The following is a 20896-nucleotide window of genomic DNA, read 5'->3' as shown; positions in this document are numbered from 1 at the left end:
CAAATCGATTGATGATGCAGCATTGACACACATGTCCTCATCTTTTTTTGCACCTCTAGCTTTGCGGTTATGATCAGCTTTTTTATTTCCAGTTGAAAGCTGTAACATAGCACCTCTTGTTTCAAAAGATTTTCTTCCAGCTTCACACATCATGCATAAAGCATGAATCTTTTCCAAGTGATTTATGTTAATGGGGTTATTTGGGTCAGAATTATGAATGTTCACATCTTGATGCAATGAAAATTATGATTTTTTTTTTCTCCCACCCTCAGATAAAACTGTACAATAATCTTTTAAAACATTATAGTCACCAGGAAAATAGAAGGTTTTATGGATCAAGATATAATAGTAACTTGATCTGGTTTGTGTTGAATTTGCAAAGTTATTTAAATCTAACCAGAGATTTTATTTAACAAAGGTTAAAACAAAATGGGGGAAAATTAATCTAACGTTTTTTTTCTTGTTTTCCTGGGGACTTTTGTCGTACTCTGTGGTTTTGTTGTTCAGTTTGATTCTTTTAAGTGAATTTTTATTGTCCAGACTGATTACCATGTGCAGGTTTTTGTCCAATTACATTCCAGCTATGAAGCGAGGGTGGAAAGCAAAAATCCTATAAGAAGTGTAGGCGGCAGCTCCTGCTGTGCATAGAAATAATTTAAAGAGCTATAAAAAGGTTCCCACCGTGTGAAAGCACTTAACATGTTTGGGTGGTGCCTGTTCTGCGCAGCTAGACTTAGATTTTACTCCTCCATCATGACAACACGTCTTTCTGCCTTTATTCTGTCCAGACAAAGTAAGAGCAGCTGGAAAATATTCTGCATTTTTCTGTTGGTTTAATGGATCAGGGTTTGTTTTTGGGTTAAGTTCTGTCTTATAATAAAAAAGCCAAATATACCAAAAAATATGCATGCAAAAGTAGCAACAGCTTTTGAACTTCTTTATGCTTTTTTTTCCACATTATAACCACAGGCTTCAAAGCACTTCATAAGGATTTTATGTGATGGACCAAAGCACAGCATCATTATAAAAAAGGGCATGATTTTAAAATTTTCGTATTAAAATCTATTTTAACTAAAACGTTAAAAGTCACCAGGAAAATAGTAACTTTAAATAGTAACTAACCTAATTAATCTATCAATTATTCTGATGATTAATTGGATTAAAATATGGTCACATTCTGCAGATTTTTTTAATTTAAGCCTTTTTAAACAATAATAGAAATACATGAAAAGATGCAAATAAACAAATAATTTAATTACTTTTTCAAATAAGAAAAACAGTATTGCCTAAAATGCAATAACATCCCTTTCCTTTAGTGAACGTTTGATTATTTGTAGCAAAAGATTCATCTGCAGGTAAAATAATACTTCCAACATCAACATGTGAAAAGTCCAGGCAATTCTGCTTGACTGAACATCAATGTATGGCTGATCTGCTAATGATTTTATCCAACTGATTAAAAAAAAGTAGATTTATGTCACTTATAACAAGTTATGTCATAAGTGGAAGAATCTCCCAGTGGAACTAGTATCTTTTTATATATATTCAAGAATTATTAACTTAAAACAAACTCCTATTTCTTGCTGGAAAGTTACTTGAAAGTTGGTTTTGTCCTTTTTTTAATGCACTACAATATTTGCTTTTTGCAGAGAAGTAATAATATTAATTACACTGAGTCCCCCTCAGTGTAATTAATATTACACAAATCATGTTAAGGTAAGTGATGTTCCTGCTCAAATTAAATTTTTAAACACGATATACAAAGAAAAATACAAAAAATCTGTAAAATAAAAATATTTTAGGAAATTGCATCTGACCTAAAACAAGAAAAATTTAGTCTGATTTAACTTCAGACAGAGAGANTATAGAGATTTACCTTAGCTTTGATTGTATATTTCACAATTTTGTAATTTATCATTGTTTATTAAACTCTGAAAGCTGAGAGGCTTTGTTCATATTCTGTCCTAGAATGCGGGGAGATGTGCCCTTTTTTCTTTTTTGAGCACCTGCCCTTTTAGGGGTCTCTGCACAGCCCTGAGAGAAGTAATAATATTAATTACACTGAGCCCCCCTCAGTGTAATTAATATTACACAAATCATGTTAAGATAAGTGATGTTCCTGCTCAAATTACATTTTTAAACACGATATACAAAGACAAATACAAAAAATCTGTAAAATAAAAATATTTTAGGAAATTGCATCTGACCTAAAACAAGAAAAATTTAGTCTGATTTAACTTCAGACAGAGAGAAAAAAGATGTGTGAATCTTTTTATTAGGTGAATGAAAATATCTGGTTTCAAATGTAAATAGCGCTTTTATTACAAACCTAACCAAGCACTTTCAAGGATTTTTATACAAAACTCAAGCACTTTCCAAACCTTGAAAACACCTGCATGGATCTCAAAAACCCGTACGAACCCAATATTCTAGGAGGCGCTAAATGTAAACAGATAGCTGAGCGAATGCCAAGAAAAGTGAAATCAATACAAGTACAAATTTGTGTTGAACTCCTGCTACCAACCTGCTCCTCCACCGTCCACAGCTGGTTAAACGTGTCAGGCTTATTTGGGTGGCAAATCCTCCCCCTGATCATCTGCCAACAACACACAGTGACAGGCATGTTAAGAGACTGACAAGACAAAAATAAAGCACATCGCCGCCGACATCTTGAAAGGATCTCAACATGCAAACTGCCAGGCAACATGAATCCTTCAGCTTGACAGAAAGGCTGGCTGTCAGACGTGGCTTGAGACGTGTCGCTGGGAGTGAGCGGAAAAAAAGCAGCAGCTCCTTTTGACTGACAAACAAAATCCTTTCACTATGCAGAGAATGTCGGCTGGGAGAAAGCAAATGTGTCGGCACAAAGTAAACAAGAAGAGCAGCAGGCATAACTGAGGGTTGTTAGCTCAGAGCAGGAAGCTCTGCACCTTTCTAATCCAAACAACCAAATTAAAACATAAAACCTGGCTGCTGGCGCGATTGTGGGAGAGTGAATACACAGACACACGGAAGAAGGACAGAAGAGGCTCGTTTCCATAGATACTTTGTAATTTTTAAACACTTAACTCAGCAAAGCAGTAAGACTGAAAGGGAAGTTTGAGGAGGTGCAAAAAGGTGAAAACCAGCTGATCTGTGAGACAACAAGTGGGAGACGAGTGACTCATCAGCCAGAGTCAGGAACTGCTGCCGCTGCGTCTGTGCTAATGATGAGCATACAGCAGCGGATGGAGGAGTTCGACATTAACAACTCCATTAATGAATCCCTCATATGATCTGTGAATATTCCTGATTCATTCAGAGTCTCAGAGCTTACAGTGATTTGTGTTTATTTTAAAATATAAACTACTGAGATTTTATGACCAGACGGTTTTACAGTGTTCAGGGTTTAAATGCAAAACGTGGAAGGATAAATGAGGGAAAGTAGGAGAGAGGGAAGGAAGGAAGGACACTATGAAGGAAAAAAGACCCAAGCAGCGTGTTAAATGAGAAACAGAGAGATTACAAGAAAGAAAGGAATGGAAGTAAAGAAGGAAAGAAAGGAAGGAAACAAGAATATAAAAAAGAAAGGAAGAAATAATGACAGACACAAATAATCCAAAAGGGAAAAACATGAGTAAGGAATGATACAAGAAAGAGAGAAGGAAAGAAAGAAAGAGAGGAAGAAAGAAAAGAAGAGAGAAAGAAAAATTCAAAGTAAGACAGGATGAGAAAATAGAAAAGGATGAAAGACAAGAAAGGACAAAAGAAATAACAAATGAAAGAAAGTTCAAAGAAAGAAAAGGTTATAAAAAGAAAGAACAAAGGAGAGAAAGACTGAAAGAAAGAAATGATCAAAGCAAAAAGAAAGGTAAAGGAGAAAAGGAAGAATGAAAGAAAAGACGAAAGAACCAATGAAAAGAAAGAAAAAGAAAAGCGATTAAAGGACAAAAAGAATGAAAGAAAGAGCAGAAAAACAAAATGTACAAGGAAGAAAGAAAGAAAGGTGGTAAACAAGGAAAGGAAGAACAAAAAAGTGATGGAGGACAAGGACAGAAAGAAAAAGATAAAAACAGAAGAAAGAAAAGACAAGAAGGAGGAAGAACAGAAGCAGAGAAGCTCCACTGAGACGACAGAGTTGGGAATAAAATCTCAATATTTTGCTGTTCTCTTATTTTGTTTTTCCGTACTTATCCGGACAGAAGGTAGTAAACAAGGTAGGAAACACCGAGGCTGATATCTCTGACATCAGCCTCCGTGTTTCCCAGACTGTGGGAATCTGTACCTGTGTTTGCCTGCCGTTCTCAGGGGCGTCGCTGGTGGGAAGAGAGGAGTACACGGCTGACGATTCACCTTCCTTCTTGGGTTCAACAGGACTTTTTGGTCTAAGAGGCAAACCTGTAGCAAACAAAAAGAATCAAATCGACGTCCATGTCTACATATATGAAAATTAGATAAACAAATTCTAACTTCAGACTTGCCTTTATCAAAGATTAACTTCAGCTGCCGGGTTTTCCGTTTCTTGTCGCAGAACTCTCTCTCGAACTCCCCCAGACCGGAGGTGTACTGTTCCCAGGCGATGTCCGGGAGCTGGACGACCCGCTGGGGACATGGCAGACCCAGATTCGCCTGAGAGTCAGACAGAAAACCACAAATTAAATTAAACAATTAAAGTAGGGCTGAAGAGACTAATCAGATTAACGACGATAAATTTAAATAATTGTCAACTAATTCAGTAATCGATTAATCGTTAACCGAAGTAGAGAGACTCAGAAACAGTTTCAGACGAGAAATTAAGACAAAACTGGACATAAAATATATACATTTCATATTTAAGATAAAAAAAACACATTTGTCTGTAAATATGTTCTACGCAGAACATATTTACTGGGCAACATATTTGTGGTTCCTGGTGCATCAGTGCGGCAGAGGGCTCTGTGTTTTGTTCACCTGTTTCTGCAGCTGCTCCACAAAGCTGATGGGTTCAGACAGAGCCTCCCTCTGCTGACGTGCCAACGTCTCCAGGTCCAGAATGGCCTGAGCTCGCTGCGCCTCCAGGACTACGATGGTCTGTAGCAGCCTCTGATAACTGGAGGAGAGGGAAACAAGGTTAGACCGGAGAGGAATGTCAGGACTGATTACATTATTTAACCGGAGGTCTGCAACGCAGCAGTGCATCAACACAGAACCTTGAAGATGTTTCAAATGCAGCCATTTTCCACTTATCTACAAGGAATATATGGGATGTCAATGTTAAATTCTCTGTCTAGATGCTGCTTCTGTAAACTGCGTACAAATTAAAGTTCAAAAACTTCAACAATTGCACAGTCGCTCTTGCCGTCAGAACTGCATGTTTGACCTTTCTCCTCACAGCCTCTGGAGTAACTGAACCACTGCAAACCGAAGCATCACAGACTGAGCCTGGCGCCGATCCAAAGGCTTCCTACTGTACGAAGCTATAAGCTAATGTAGGAGATCAAATGGCCAGAGGGCATCAACCTCACTGAACACAACCAATCAGTGCAAAAGGAGCAAGCAGGCTTAAAGTACAGCAACCTTCATGTGCTGGAGAGAAGGCCTGTCATGACAGCAAATGTTACTGGATGATAAACCTTATCTCAATAAACGATAACATTGTTGTTCTGAGACTATTTTCAAGTAATGGTAATAATGGCATAACAATGCAAGAACACACAATCAAAGGTCAATAAACTTTAAATTATAACAAACATTTAACACTGGAACTGGAAGACATTTTAAATATTTAAAATAAACAACAAATAAAATGAATTATCCTTGTTGAGACCAAAACACCAGACTGAAGATGTTCATCATCCAGTTTTTGGTAGAAGGAGAGAGAAGAGTGGCTACTGGAGAGTAATTCTGAATAAAAGTAAACAACAGGAAGAATGCAAACTTGTTTTGCTGAGTGCATGATATCTCTGCACTGCCTAAGTACAACATCTTACCAAGTATTTCTTCAGATATGCTTCATAATTACGTACATTTTTAATTTCCACTCAGTGAATTATTCATGCTTAGACACTGGACAAAAACACAAAATCTTAAAAGGTATTTTTAGTCTAGTTTCTAATGCAGATATCATAGTACACATGAAATGAGACAAAACTAGCTTACAAGTAGCTTTTCAGAAAGATACAGGAGCTTATTTTCAGTAGATATGTCCCCAAAACTGATAAAAAGTTATAAGTGAAATGATCTGCCAGTGAAACTAGTACTTTTTTGGTCAATTTTAAGGAATTACTGACTTAAAATAAGCTCTTATTTCTTACTGGAAAGTTACTTGTGATTTAGTTTTGTCTTATTTCAAGAATACTTAGATATTTGCAGTAGAAAGTAGACCAAAAATACTAGATAAGATGTTGTGTTTCTGCAGTGTGTTAAGCTGTTTTGGGAAAAGCAGGAGGACTTGGCTGTGCTTTCCAGCTCTCTGGAGTCCGTCCAAACGTCCAGGGATAAGTCTGGTGTTTTATTGCCACCTACTGGGTCTGTGGTCTGACAACAAACAAGGCCACATGATGAAAAACAGGCCTGGACGTGAATGTTTCCATTTTAATGTTTAATCACCGATTTGAAGACAGCAAATGATGGCAAAGTGGATATAAATATGGGATGTTCTGTCAGTGAACAAATTACAATCTGTGATATTTCTGTTTAATCAGCAGCTCTGAAAATGCCACATCATGCCTGCACAAAAGTGACTCCAGGCCGCATCGATCCGAGCTTTAAAAATCCTCCTCGCTCAGCAAAGGCAAACATCACCACGACACTAAAGCGTGATCAAATTACCAAGCAATATGAGAGCACTGAAATCCCGTAACTGCTTTAAAAATCTCCAACATTTACTAGTGTAGACGACAAAACGGACCTCATAAATCAGAGCAGTTAGCCATGAAAATGTGGGGCCTGAACGGCAGCGTAAACATCTCACCCTGTATGACAACTAATAAAAAACTGTCAGCAATACCGACAAATGCATCCCAAAATATTAAACTCTGCTTCCTGAGAGGTAAGATAACAGAAACAATCAACAAAGTCAATTTAAAATGCAATTTTCTGAGGCCTTGTTATTCAATTTGCACAATCAAGCGAATGAAAATAAAAGGTTTGAACGTTAAAAACAAACGTCAGGCTAAAAATGAAAGTTCACATCTCACAAGCAGTTATTTACAAAATAACTATAAACACTGAATTATGTGACATGATGGCACTGTGAAGTTATTGGCATACTAAAACTGCAAATCTGTCTGTTTAATCTATTTTTCCCCTTTAAGTATCAAACTTGGTTTTGTTTCCTTAAGTCAAATATTATCTGGAAAGATGTCAGATTTAGAGAGCAGAACTGAAGAAGGATTTGAAAGTCTAATATTTTCTCTTACATATTTCTTGTTTTAGTTTTTTTGTCACATTTACATGTTTCACATCATCAAACAAATGTTAATATTGGATGAAGATAACCCTAATAAATCCAAAAAGCTGTTTTCTAACGATGATTTCACTTATCAATGAAAAAAGCTATCCATAACAACCTGGCCTTGAGGGAAGAAGTAATTCTCTCCCTTGTTAAATCATGAATTAACTGCAGCAAACCCCGGCCCTAGTTATTACCCGACCTGCAGATATAATAACTTAAAAAGAATATCATTGGTGGCTGAAAGACTTCATAAAGCAACACATCATCCAAAAAAACAGTAAGAAAAGTCAACATCTGTCAGTTTGGTTTGGAAAGGGTTACAAAGACATTCCTAACACTCTGGAAAGCCAGCAGTAAAAAATACCCAACTGGAGAAAACACGCAGCGGGGGTGAAGCTTCCCAGGAGACGCCGACCAACCAAAATTACTCCAAGATGAAGTCGATGTTTCAGTCAGGAGTTCACAAAACAACTCAGAGTAACATCTAAATCTCTGCCTCAGTTCAGCTAACGATTCAAGAATCAGAAAGAAAGAGCGGGAAAAATGAGCTCCGTGTGGCTAAAACCTCCTGGAGGATGATGACCAGCAAGATCATCAAGACTAAAGCGAACATTATTTGGAATGTGAGCATCTGGTTACATTTGACCAGAAATTTGAAGCAGACCATCATACTGACGGTCATTAATGGTGGTGCTAATGTGAAGGTCTGGGGCTGGACGACTTGTTATAAATGATGGGGTTGGGACTGAAAATCCTGCAGAGCGTCCAGCCATCAGTACAGGACAACGATCCAAAGAACAGTAGCAAGGCCTTGTGAATAACTAAAAAAAATTAAAATTTTGGGGGCGGTTTAGCTAAAGTCTTGATTTCAGATACTCAACACCTCCAACGTGGCTGAATTGACACGTTTCTGAAGACTGGGATGAAATTAATCAGTGATCATTGCCAGCATTCGCTAACTATGGAGGCCAAGTTTGGGAAGAACAACCAAACTATCTACGAGGATAGACTCCTATAGTGCCAGGTAGATTTCGGCAGCATTTTTAATGAGCTCATCATTTGAAAACTGCTTTTTGTATTTACTCAATTATTTTTTATCTGGTGTCAAAATTAGTTTGATGATCTGAAACGCCTTTTCACGCCACCAGAGAAAACTCCGTATTGGGGAAAACTTTTGGACGCGTTATGAATAATGACCTCAAAACAAGACTTCGCTATACTTCAGTACCTTGAATTTAGGCGTTCAGTATTACGACTGTAAAGCTGGTTACCGTATTTCTATTGTGATGCATTCATAGTCAGTAGTATATATTAATTGATTCTGGTTTTGATAAACACACCTGAAATAGATTTTAAAATCACCAAGATGCTGAAGAAAAGCAACAAAATTTAAGACCACATTTTACCAGTGGGATAATAAATTAATTTGATGCGTAGAAGATTTATTTAATGAGAATGTTTTTCCCGCGTTTTTGCAATTCCAAACCAAATTTACTTTGGAAAGTAAAGATTTCTTCAGACAACTATTTAAATGTTTAAATTCTTCCCTAATCAGTCCCCCAGCTCTATATCTTTTAAATGTTTTAAAGACATTTAAAAGACTGAACTCCATAACTTGGAGGACTCAACAGCTACATTAGACAATCTAAAAAGGGCCAAGCAGAAGATCTAGGAGTGAACAGACAACCAATGGCTGAAATCCCCAAAATATATTCATTCTACTTCTGTATGAATCTGCAGTTTAGTATTTTTTTAAAGATTGTATTTATCCAAACTGGAGCTGTTAAAGATGTTTTTTCTGTTGATCCATCTTGTGTTATCAGATCCAATCTGGGCTTTATTTGGAGACACTACACGACTCTCCACACTCCAGACTGTAAGGTCTGTTTTGTGACTTTGATGCCACTACTGCATAGGAAACCTGTGCTCACTCTGCATTAATGAAGGACATAAAATTGAGAAAGAGAAAATAATTTTTAAAGGTGAAATCTGAACTTTTTTTTTATTCAAATTGGGAATATTTTATAGAATATCTTGGTGCAGATGTATAAATAATCTACAAAGTGTTCTGGAGATGTATGATGTCCTCTCATGAAGACTGTTCTGTTGCTTTTAAGTTTCTCTTGTTTTTCTATTCAAATAACTTCAATAAAGAGAAGTGTTTTGGGAAAAGAAGAGTGAAAGTGTGAACAAAGAGCCAAGTTTGAACCTGGAACCAACACCCCCGTCACTGGGTGACCCAGTCGCATTCTGACATCACTACACTACACTGACCTCTAAACTGCATTAACATGCTTTAATTTACTTACTATCAACGGTGCCACCTTGCTTTGCATTAATATAGCTGCAAAGTTATTTGATCTTTCACTGATCCATAAAAATAAAATATGGTGTTGGAGGAAAATAGTGTAGATTGACTGGCATCTGTTTTTCCCCCTTTTGCCCAGCATCGAGTAGAGCTATTACTCTTTTCTTCTCCTCCTGTAATAATAATAATAATAATAATAATAATAAGCACACGAACAGCCATAACTGTGTTCATTCACTAATGGACTGATGTGTCTGTTGGCTTTGCCTGATGCAACTTTGCTGCAGCAACATATTGGGCGATTTGGCATCTTCAATCCAAAGTAAAAGGAATTACTGTAATATTGATCTGTGTGCCAAGCTTTACGTCCACAAGTGACAGATTTTACTATTTATAATCTCGGCTTAATGGACAAGATTTTAAAGCTCAGTAAAAAAACAAAAGGAGTGAGGAAAATGTAGGGAAGTTGTAACTGATCGCAATATTCAACAATTGAGTGATTTTCAGTTCTATTAACTACACATTAAACTAAAACCACACACTGTATTTTATGCATATTTACCACATGTAACATCTAAACATGACTGTTTTTGCTTTATGTAATAAGGTCAAACAAGAGCTAAGGTACTATGATCCAATATCCCTCACATACTCTTTGTTGTGTTTAAGAGCCAGGTGGTCTGACTCAAAGTAATACACGTCTGGCTCCTCCTCTTCCTCCTCCTCCTCCTCTTCAACGGTCTCGCTATGTGTTAGCTCCTTGCCATTTTCTGTCTCCTTGTCCTCCATAAAGTCACTGTCCTTCTCACCTGCTCTACAACTAGGATTCACAGAACTTGGCTCCTCACTGGAGAGGCCAACTGAGTCTGAGCAAGAAGGTTCCTCTAACATTGGACAGTCGTCCTCCACCTCCCCTTCTTCCCTAAAGGGACCATTGTCTGTCACAGGAGAGCTGGGTTTGGCGGGAGATGCTTTCCCACCAGACACAACTCTCCTGGGTGAAGTCCGCAGGGTATATCTGTGTTCGTTGAGCTCTGTGAAAGAAGGGGTCGTGCTGGACATTGAAGGGTTGCACTCTGGCTCTGTGGGGGATTGGGGTGTTGTGGGTGTGGGCGTAGTTTCTCCTGAGTTGCTGTTGTTGACTGAACTACAGTTTACGTTCGCAGTAGAGGACGAAGTGGAGGCAGCAGGTTCCTGTACTGGTGATGGTGACCGGCCGTTTGTATCGCCCTCGCTCACAGTCACCTGCTCCTCGTAAGCCAGACCCAAGGGGTCACCCACCACATCGACTTCCACCTCCTCCACCTCCTGCTCTTTGGCCACTATCAACTCAGGAACAGGATCTTCTACAGCACCCATAAATGTTAGTGCAGATGAGGCTGGTGATTCTCCTGAGCCAAGGACCTCCATTTGCCCAGGTACAGAGTTTTTAAAAGGCACAGAGGAGTCAGGGGATGAGGGAGCCTCCATTTGACTGCCATTTAGCAGAGAAGGGAAGCTGGTGGCAGAGGTGGGGGTTGCACTGGGATGTTCAGTGACTGTGCTAGTTTCCTCTGCATCAGTTTCTCTGAGTCCATTAGAGGCCTTATGGGAATTTTGTGGCAAAACTGGCCCATCACAATCCATGCAATGATCTTCTTTCACCTGTCGCCCAATTACCTCACCTTCCTGCTCACTGAGGATAGAGGAGGCAGGTGGTGCATTACAAGAGTTGTGGCTGGGTAAGTCTTCACAAATTAAGTCCTTGCAAGGCTCTGAGACAGAAACTTGACTTTGGGGATTCAGAAACCCTTGGTCCTCTTCATGTCCCAGAAACTCTCCAGCGAGAGAGCACTGCTTGGCCCTTTTGATTGGAGGCGAGGTATTCCGCCACTCTTTCCCTGTGTCACAGTTCTCGGACTTCTCTTGGTTAAGGTCTTTTTCCAAACGTGACATGCCCCGCTTCCTAGAGACGGTCGAATGATCCTCATCACCTGCAGGAATACTGGAGTCAGCTATGTTTCTCTGCAACATGTCCAGTTGCTGACTATCTTGCAAGGAGGTTTCCTGTGGTTTTGTGTCATGTTTAGCAGCATGCTTTGACTCCGGCTCAAAGTCTTGATCAAGTTCCTCACCAGTGTCCTGCTTGTTGTCTTGTTTATTGTCATTCGACTCCTGCCTCGACTCCTTGACGGCGTCCTGCCTCGACTCCTTGACGGCGTCCTGCCTCGACTCCTTGACGGTGTCCTGCCTCGACTCCTTGACGGTGTCCTGCCTCGACTCCTTGACGGTGTCCTGCCTCGACTCCTTGATGGCGTCCTGCTCCGACTCCTTGATGGCGTCCTGCTCCGATTCCTTGATGGTGTCCTGCCTCGACTCCTTGACGGCGTCCTGCCTCGACTTCTTGACGGCGTCCTGCCTCGACTCCTTGACGGCGTCCTGCCCCGACTCCTTGACGGCGTCCTGCTCCGACTCCTTGATGGCGTCCTGCTTCGACTCTTTAATGGAGTTCTTACTTGTATCCTGCTTGGAGTCTTGCTTAGAGTCCTTGCTATTATTCTGTTTTGATTCTTGTGTAGAATCCTTATTTGTATCCTTCTTGGACTCTTTACTATTATTCTGCTTTGTCTCTTGTGTTGAGTCCTTACTTGTATTCTGCTTTGATTCTTGCTTGGAGTCCTTCCTATTGTCCTGCTTTGACTCTTGCTTGGAGTTCTTACTAGTATCTTGCTTGGTCTCTTGCTTTGAGACCTTACTGGTATCAGGCTTTGACTCTTGCTTGGAAACCTTATTGGCATGCTGACTTGACTCTTGTTTGGAGTCTTTACTGGAATCCTGCTTTGACTCTTGTTTGGAGTCCTTACTGGTATCATGCTTTGACTCTTTTCTGGCATCATGCTTGGACTCCTGCCTGTTGTCCTTATTGGTATCCTGCTTGGACTCCTGCTTCTTTTTGGGGGAGCGTGCCCTAGGTTGGGGAGATACTGAGGTCTCCTCTGGCTGGGCGATGCTGCGGTTTCTGAGGGTTCGACCACAAAACTTCTCATCCAATCCATTGAGCCCCACTGATGACCTTGTGACACGCGAAGAACGGGACGCGGCCATACTACGGCGGGTGCCTACAGTCTCCTCATCCTGGTGCACTCTCCTCTGCAGCAGAATGTGGGCATCTGAAAGACACAAACCAATGCATTATAGTCATAAGTAAGAGGTACTGGTAATAAAACACTGCAACCTTTCTTGTCTCTGTAAAGTCTGTCTCACAAAGCACTATATATGTTGTAATTGTGCAGCTTTGCCTAGTAGAGTGTTTATTTTAAGCCTCAAATGTGAGCTTTACAATCTGCTTCTGTTTTAATACAAGTAGTTCTTGAGTTGCCAAGCAGTATTGAGAGAGTCCACTAACAATAATATCTTAAGAAAACAGGTGCATAAGTAGTTAAGAATTCTTGCGCACTTTTATTTTGCTTAATTAAGCACATTCTATGCACCATGTAGAAAAAGAAATATTTACAAAGTGACAGAAATTACAAAGTGTGAAAATGCCAAGTCTGGCAGTGGTAGAACAAGTGCACCATATTCAGGCCATATGCCTCATGTCTTCCCATTCTGTCTCTGTCGTCCTTTCTGTCAAGCTACTGTTGAATAAAGGCCACTAGTGCTATACAAAAAGCTTTACAAAGAAAAAAATTAGTGAGCTGCTACTGTAGAACAATAAATGTTTTTAGTTGCAGTATGTGTTTTGTCCAGGACAGCGACCTGATGAGTTCCAGGAAAAACTTGGAACTCATCAAAATGTAGACAGAACAATAGAGGCATTGGTATAAAAAGTAATGGAGCCTAGATGGGATAAACTCCTATCTAGGAGAATGTCTCGAAAATTTCGAGACATTCATGGAAAGTCCAGTGTAGTTTGAGTGAACAAATTGATGCAGGTCAGAAAACTGGATTGGTTGAGATTTAAGCACACCAATTTAAGTAGATCTCTATAAATAACATTGTAACTATCTAAATGTTGGGAATTTTGGGTTTGTTTGATGAAGAAGTAGAAGATGCACTAATAAACTCTTCCTATAGGAAGAGAAAAATCCTGAACAAAAATGTAATTTCGTTGTTACATTTTGTCACCAATCCAATTCCCAATAAATTGGGGCCCAACATGGGCCCTTATCCACGACCCTAATAATGAAGAATTTCATGCTCTACCAACTGAGCTAACCAGGGACAGCCAAGGACAAATGTTTCCCACTCATTATTGTTACTAATGAAACTAATACACCTGTCACTCCTAAAAAGGAGGATGTCAGATGATAATGATGTGATTCTGCTTATAACATTACACTCAAATTGTTACAAACAGCCATTATAAAAACAACAAATGTCTCGCCTGCTTTGATATCCACAACAATTGCAGTCCTTGTTGGCGTCCTGCAATTGTCAGTGGACTACTGCTTTGATGCATGTTGAGTAAAACTTTTATTGAAGTTTTATTCAACAAACCTTTATAAATTAAGCATAGCCCCAAAAGGTATTAAAACAGGAAAATGTGTGGAAAATATGTGTTAGTAATGTGCAAATGACATCCAAAACTTAGAAAAATACTAGCTCTTTAATTACAGCGCCTAGCTAATTACAAGATACACGTACAACTGTCAGGATTAGTGAAGCTTTAGTGAAATTTAAAACCACACTTGGGCAGAATCAAACATTTGACAATTTGACAACACGTACTGACATTGGCAGTTTGCCTTCTATTTTCCCAATGGTGGGAAACTATATTTTCCAAACCAAGCCAATAAAAATCCTTTTTAGAATTCAGAAGTAAAATTCATAATGTGGCTCTCAAAAAATAAAATAAAATTCCCACCTTTTCCTCAAAAGGATAATTATACAATGACCCTAGAATTAAATAAGCATAAAAACTGAAACCTAGGGAGTTGTCTTAACATGTACAGTAATATTATACAATGATTAAATCCTAAATGTACAAAATATAAGTACATAAAAACAAATTTTTAATTTTTAGTAATTTTCTTATCTCTAAAATCATTGCTTTGACTCAGCCATATTAAGTAAGAAACCTCTAAGTGGTCAAAGGCATTTATCTCATCCTTTATTATGATAAAGAATTTAAATTTTGCTGTAAGAATAATAAATTCCAAATAACCATGCCTGAACACTTAAAGCTTTGTCATGATTGTTACCTAAACTATTTTCACCACTGTTGGCTGTATCGGAGCATGAATGAATAATTCATTTCAAAATATAATTAAATGCCGTTCATGTGCGGAGCTTGGTGATAAAAATCACACTTCTTTATGAAACGGGTCTCCAGAAGAAACCCGTGTTAAGGTGCTTTTTGAGCAGAATTTTTTTTTTCTTTTGCGGATTTTTTTTTTTTTTTTTTTACACCACTGTACATTTAAAAAAAGGTGGGAGACCAAGATCAGATCTTTTAGTCTGAATTCAAGTTCTGCAGAGAAACCTGGTTCTGGCAAAGCTTGATAACTGATGCAATAAATATTTGCTAATTAGTATCATGCTTTCAGACTCTCTTCACCTGAAATTTAATTATTGACACTTAGATGTTAAATGCAGCACAAAACTACCTTATTTCAATGCTGAATACTGAAGGTTTTAACCAAATATGTTTAATAAAATCTTGTTGTAGAGCTGGAAATCTTAAATTTAATCAGTTTCCAGGTGCTGAATAGACTTACTACTCATTATCTGAGCTCTATATTCTCTACAAACCCAAAAATAATAATACATTAATACAGTTTACTTATTTTATTTATCACAAGTCATTACAGCTACAGTTATTACAGAACAAACTGCTTGTTTTCCAAATATTGTGCAGCCCCAGTCATATGCAATATTTTCATCCAGTTCAGTAGACTAATACCTGGCAACCAACCCGCCTCAAAGCTTCCTTTCATTGGTCACCTCCTGTTTCTTTCAGGGAGATAAAAACATGGTAGCAGATATATATATTCATTCCCACACACCCTGCTGAGATTACTGCTTATCTTGTGTAATATAGACTTGGTTTATAAGTAGACTGATATATCTGTCAGGAACGCCAAACTATGATTCCTTCGTACTCAGACGAGATAACACTGCAGACTTTGGTTGGCCATAAGGCTGTTGATCTCTGCTGCCAGAGGAGCCAAACAGCTTCAATCTTTACATAACCTTTTAGAGTACCCAAAAATAAAAAAATAAAAAAAAGCAATGTACACAAAGCATGACAATGAATTTTCCAACACAATTCAAGTAAAAACAGAGCCCTTGAATGGTCACTCCCATTCCTGCTATAATATCCTGCTGGGAACAATATATGGGTGTGAAAGCCAAGAAACTGCTTCATAATGTGAACAGGAACACAAATTAACATGTAAGTGCGTCTAAGAATAGTTGTGAATTTCCTTCTTGTGTTTTTTTAATAAGAGAGAGCCAGCGTCTAGCGTTAAAATATCAAACTAAAAGCTCAAAAGGAAGATTGGGGGAAACACAGAGACACAACATGGAAGCTTTCATGATGAAATGATCAAAATATCCGACTTTACAATTAAAAGGCTTTGAAGTACTCATCTAAGCCAAACTGTACAATACATACACAAACAGAAAGTCTTGCATTATTATGCAGGATGAAATCTGTAATCAAGTTAGCTTTGTGCATGCAAATGTGTAATTAATTAGAGAGATGTTTTATATATATATATATATATATATATATATATATATATATATATATATATAAAACCCCACTCTGTTGCTTTACCCAACTGTTTTTCCTCAAGGATTCACAGTCAAAGACACAGAATGAAATATGCTCCAGATCAGGCTCCCTCTAATAAATCTAACAAAAGGGGACAAGAAAAAAAAAAACCTTACTCTGTAAAGGTCGTATTGAAGTGACTTTTACAGAGAGATGATCTCACTGGGCGTCCTTCTACAGACGGTACAGGCATTCCTTCAGTCCACAGAGAAGTAACTCATATTTGATAAACTGGCCGTTCAGCTGCAGTGCTCATTTGCATTACATCTCAATCCATCAATCTGAAAGGCATGCTCTGTCAAAACTAATATATTTAAAACCGCTTTCTGTCTCTACCTTAGGCAGCTTTTTCCCTCTACGATCTAGATGCGTTTAATATTACTCCTACAAGTAAATACAAAAGCGGCCTGGACCCAGAATTACCATATGCACGTATTACTCACACTCCACTAAAGAGTCCAGCTGACAAAGCTAATGTGATTCGTCCATGCATAAAGGAAGCCAGACAGAAGGTTCACCCTTAGACTCGACACCACGAAACCAATTAAGTCACTTCATTTGACGAGCACCAAAGAAGGAGAAAACTAATCACTTCATCAAAATCATTACAGTTTAATTGAGTAACTATATGGAGCATTTGCTCTCATTTCTATGTCTTGATAAATACTTTGTTGTTGATACATTTGTTCAATGCTGCAACCAGTTGTCGGCGGGAAACGTGATGCAAACAAAAGCAAAGTTATCATTTCATTGTGGATTTGGCTGCCTGACCTGAGTTTTTGTGCAATCTAATGTCAAGCATGCCTCACAGAGGTGTAATGACCGGAAAGTCGTAAAATCAGGAGAGCAAGTGGCTTGCACAGTGTTGCTGCAGACTTTAGGGATTGATGGGTTTTTTAGAAGAACAATCTTAAGCTGAAAAAAACACATTCTGAGCTGCAGAACTGCATAGAAAATGTACAAAACTGTAACAGTAATGTGTAGTCTTATAACTACTGACAGGTGGACGTGATATAGGATGTTTTCACACCTGATAGTAGAGTGGACTTCATTTAATTTGGGACCAATGTTGTAACATTTGTTACATTTTTACACTGCAAACGACTTCAACAGTTTGAAAAACCTGTTCCCCTCCTCGCCTGTGGTGGCGCTGCACCAAGAACCACTGAAAGAAACAACACAAAACCCTCTGAAGAAGACATGAGGGCGACTTCCTTCACAAAATGCAAACAGATTTTGGTGGTTGTAGAATTTCTTTTTTTCTTTGGTAACAGACCACGAGTTACTTCTCCCAGACTAGCGTGTTTGTTTTGGTTGCATTTACCCAGAATGCCCTGCACTATAGTCCCCTTCCTCCTTTTGGAGTGGTCTCCGGTCCACTTGGCATTCACATATGTATTAGAAAAGCACATATGCATTTTGGTCCATATCAAAGTTCGATTAGCATTCCCACTTCCACAAATGAACCAGACTTTCTAGAAAATCTAGAGTTAAATTAAAGTGAACCAAACAATGCTGGTGTGAAAGTACCCTTTGGCATCTATTAGTGGGTTTCTAATTTAAAATAAGTCTAAAAGAATTCGTCACAGTTTGCTGCAAACCAATCAGGGTGAACATGCCGACCTCTGAGGATGACATTGCAACAGCATGCTCAATGCCAAGTATAATAGCTTTCCCTGATGGTTGGAGTGTCTTTCAGCAGGATAATTCAATTCACTTCAAAAATACTTTACTAATCCCAAAGGTAAATTAAAGATTTAAGCAACCTGAACCAAGTTTGCACCCCGCCACAAAGCAAAAACAGCTCAGGACTGGATTGAGGAGAACAACAACAACAACAACAAATATTAAGGGTTGACCAGGCCTCTGCATTCAGGCAGATCTCAAATTAAATCTAGCATCTGTGGAACGTTCTGCACAAAGGCGGCTAATCCACGGAGGCTCCCCCTCACAATTCACAGGACAAAAAGGATATTTTGCAAACATTTTGATGACAGACACCAGAGCACAACATCAGGGCTCTAGTAGAATCCACAACTTGACAACAAAAGGAAGAGCAACACAATATTAAGTAGGAGGCCATAACATTATGCTTATTGGTGTGTCTTTCACAACCTACAACAGAAAAAATCTATTAGGACAATAATTAGGAAGCAAAGTAAAAAATTAGTCATGTTGCAGAAAAAACATGTGCTATTTATACTCCACATGTTTTGCTTTTACTAACATTTATTTGAATTTCCCTCTACTCTAATTGTATAACAATGATCTTAAATGGTATAAAGAATAATAAAACAAACTTTCTCCAACCTCAAAATTGTAATTGTTCTTCCCCAAATTGCTGGTGCAACCTTTATTTTATAAGTAAATATGGTTCTTTCTTAAGAATGGACTAGATGAGAGACAAAAGTGAAGCTGTCTACAAGAAAGGGCGAAGCAGACTTTACTTCTTGAAGAAGTTTAGGTTAGTTTAGCTACAGCATTTGGTCTACAAGCCTGTTGTGGAGGGAGCAAACTTTATTACCATTATCTGTTAGCATAACAGCATCAGAGCCAGGAAACTGCTAAACAACCTGGTAATGAACACTGGGAGAATTGAAGAAGGATTTTTCAGAAAAATCAAGAAAATTGAACAACCGTAAAAATACTCTTCACGAAACTGCTTTATAACAGAGCCTTCAGTCAGAGGCTTCTTCATATCTATTGTAATACAGACTGCTACGGGAGATCCGTCCAACACAGAGCCATCAAGATCTACAAAACAATATTTAATTTCATTTGCGAACAATAAAGTGTTTTTGAATGCTCTTTGTGGTAATAAATGATAATTAATGCCTTACAGGATAAGCGCAACATGCAAATGTATAACTAATCATACCGACTGAGCTGTAAATGATCCACTTCACGCCAGATTAGGTTAGTTTAAACTAAAATTTGAAGTGTCAAAGCGAAATGAAATTGTTACCTACCTAGGACACGTGCGGTTGTAATAAACATACTTCCTGTTCCTCTATAAAGCGCTTGTTTGGCTGTCAGTTGTGGTAACACGTGTTGATCTGATTGCATTACCAGTATGACAAATTTAGTTTAAAGTGTGGCATATTTTTTGGGAAAAATAGACGCTGCTCTCATTTAAGTGAAATAACACAGCTTTATGAACAGTAACTGATGGAAAGCCCTCTTGGTTTTGTAGACTTTAAATTGCTTTAGCTAGTGTTCGCCTCTGTTGCTGACCTGAACTTCCAATACTTCCCAAAAGGCCTGCTGGCAACGAGAAATCCGCGAAATGGAGCTGCCATACGTACCGATGAGAATCGCTCAAATCCCCAACATCCCAGTTAATCAGATGCCGATAAAAGTTGGGAGACGTGACGATGCAGTTAAAACCAGAAAAACTAGACGGCGTTGGCGCAAAACACGTGTGACCCGTTAACAGAAAGTCTGCAAGCAGGTTAAAGTCGGAATATTAAAAATACAACCTGACATTAACGCCAAACCAGAAGACTGGTCCCCCTGAAACGTTAGCGCCGTCCAACTTCCAGGGAGAGCACACTTAATCTATAGCATGTCGCTTAGCGGGCTAAACGTAGCAAACTTACTTACCATTAGCTCTCAGTGCGAGTTAAAAACGACACATTTTATCCCCAGACGATTACACATAAAATGCACAAGAGAAATAAGGAATGAAGTTACACCCTTTCCATGTCAGTCGGCGGATAAATAAACTGGAATCTGTCTGTTATGATCGACTAGTTAGCCGAGTTGGCTAACGTCAGCTTAGCTTTATCTCCAGATAGTTTCAGTATGGGGGGGGTCTATTTTAGTTGTCGCTAATCTAATAACATTAATAATAACTGCTTCAGATATTTACTAAATCGACATTCAGATAAATGTGACTATATTCCACAGTGTGTTTTTATAATTCAGCTGCTGCGTTCAGGTTCAAGTAGCACAGTTAGCCGCTAAGGCTAGCCGCAGCTAGCTGATTGTTCCGCGCACAACTTTGCCGATGTAATTAAGGTGCAGCCACAAATTAAGGCCGCACGCCTTATCTAGTGTGCCACTGAATTTAAGTTTTGACATTTTCTTTTCCTAATACAAGCGCCCCGTGGGAGGTCCGCTCCTTAAAGGCTTTTGAAGCTGAAGAATTACACATACCTCACTTCCTTAAATTTGCCTTGGTCGCAGCCATGTTTTCAGTCCAGCCAACTAGTCTGGGGTGTGTGAGCCGACTCAGCCGCTCCGGTTAAAAAAGCAACACTTACCCTGAAGATTTTCTGCCTCTGCAAACTGTAATTCTGGCTATCAAATTACTAAACTAAAGACAGTATATAAACACATTTCCTCTCATTTTCTATCCCCATAGCGTGACATCAAATATGCACGGTGTTCAGCATGTTTGCATCAAGTTTTA

General features: G+C 38.7%; 1 protein-coding gene across 4 annotated transcripts in view; it reads right to left on the bottom strand.

The window, feature by feature from the left end:
- Window positions 1-20790, bottom strand: part of zzz3 (zinc finger, ZZ-type containing 3) — a 30314-nt gene extending 9524 nt beyond the window's left edge. Inside the window, exons 1-6 of one of the 4 annotated variants that reach the window (XM_007567413.2) lie at window positions 20641-20790; window positions 10375-12871; window positions 4930-5068; window positions 4461-4608; window positions 4265-4377; window positions 2525-2596 (exon numbers count right to left, since the gene is read on the bottom strand). In XM_007567413.2, the coding sequence (XP_007567475.1) occupies window positions 2525-2596; window positions 4265-4377; window positions 4461-4608; window positions 4930-5068; window positions 10375-12806 (2904 nt within the window). In that variant the 5' untranslated portion in view covers window positions 12807-12871; window positions 20641-20790. Of the gene's footprint in view, window positions 1-2524; window positions 2597-4264; window positions 4378-4460; window positions 4609-4929; window positions 5069-10374; window positions 12872-19787; window positions 19928-19961; window positions 20041-20640 lie in introns of those variants that run through there. The other 3 variants (XM_016679328.1, XM_016679329.1, XM_016679330.1) reach the window with 3 other exon arrangements.
- Between the last annotated feature and the right edge of the window lie 106 nt (window positions 20791-20896).

Source organism: Poecilia formosa, unplaced genomic scaffold (assembly GCF_000485575.1).
Source record: "Poecilia formosa unplaced genomic scaffold, Poecilia_formosa-5.1.2 Scaffold208, whole genome shotgun sequence".
Lineage (NCBI taxonomy): Eukaryota > Metazoa > Chordata > Actinopteri > Cyprinodontiformes > Poeciliidae > Poecilia > Poecilia formosa.
Note: the sequence above shows the minus strand (reverse complement) of the source record. Positions and strands in the feature narration are given on the sequence as shown.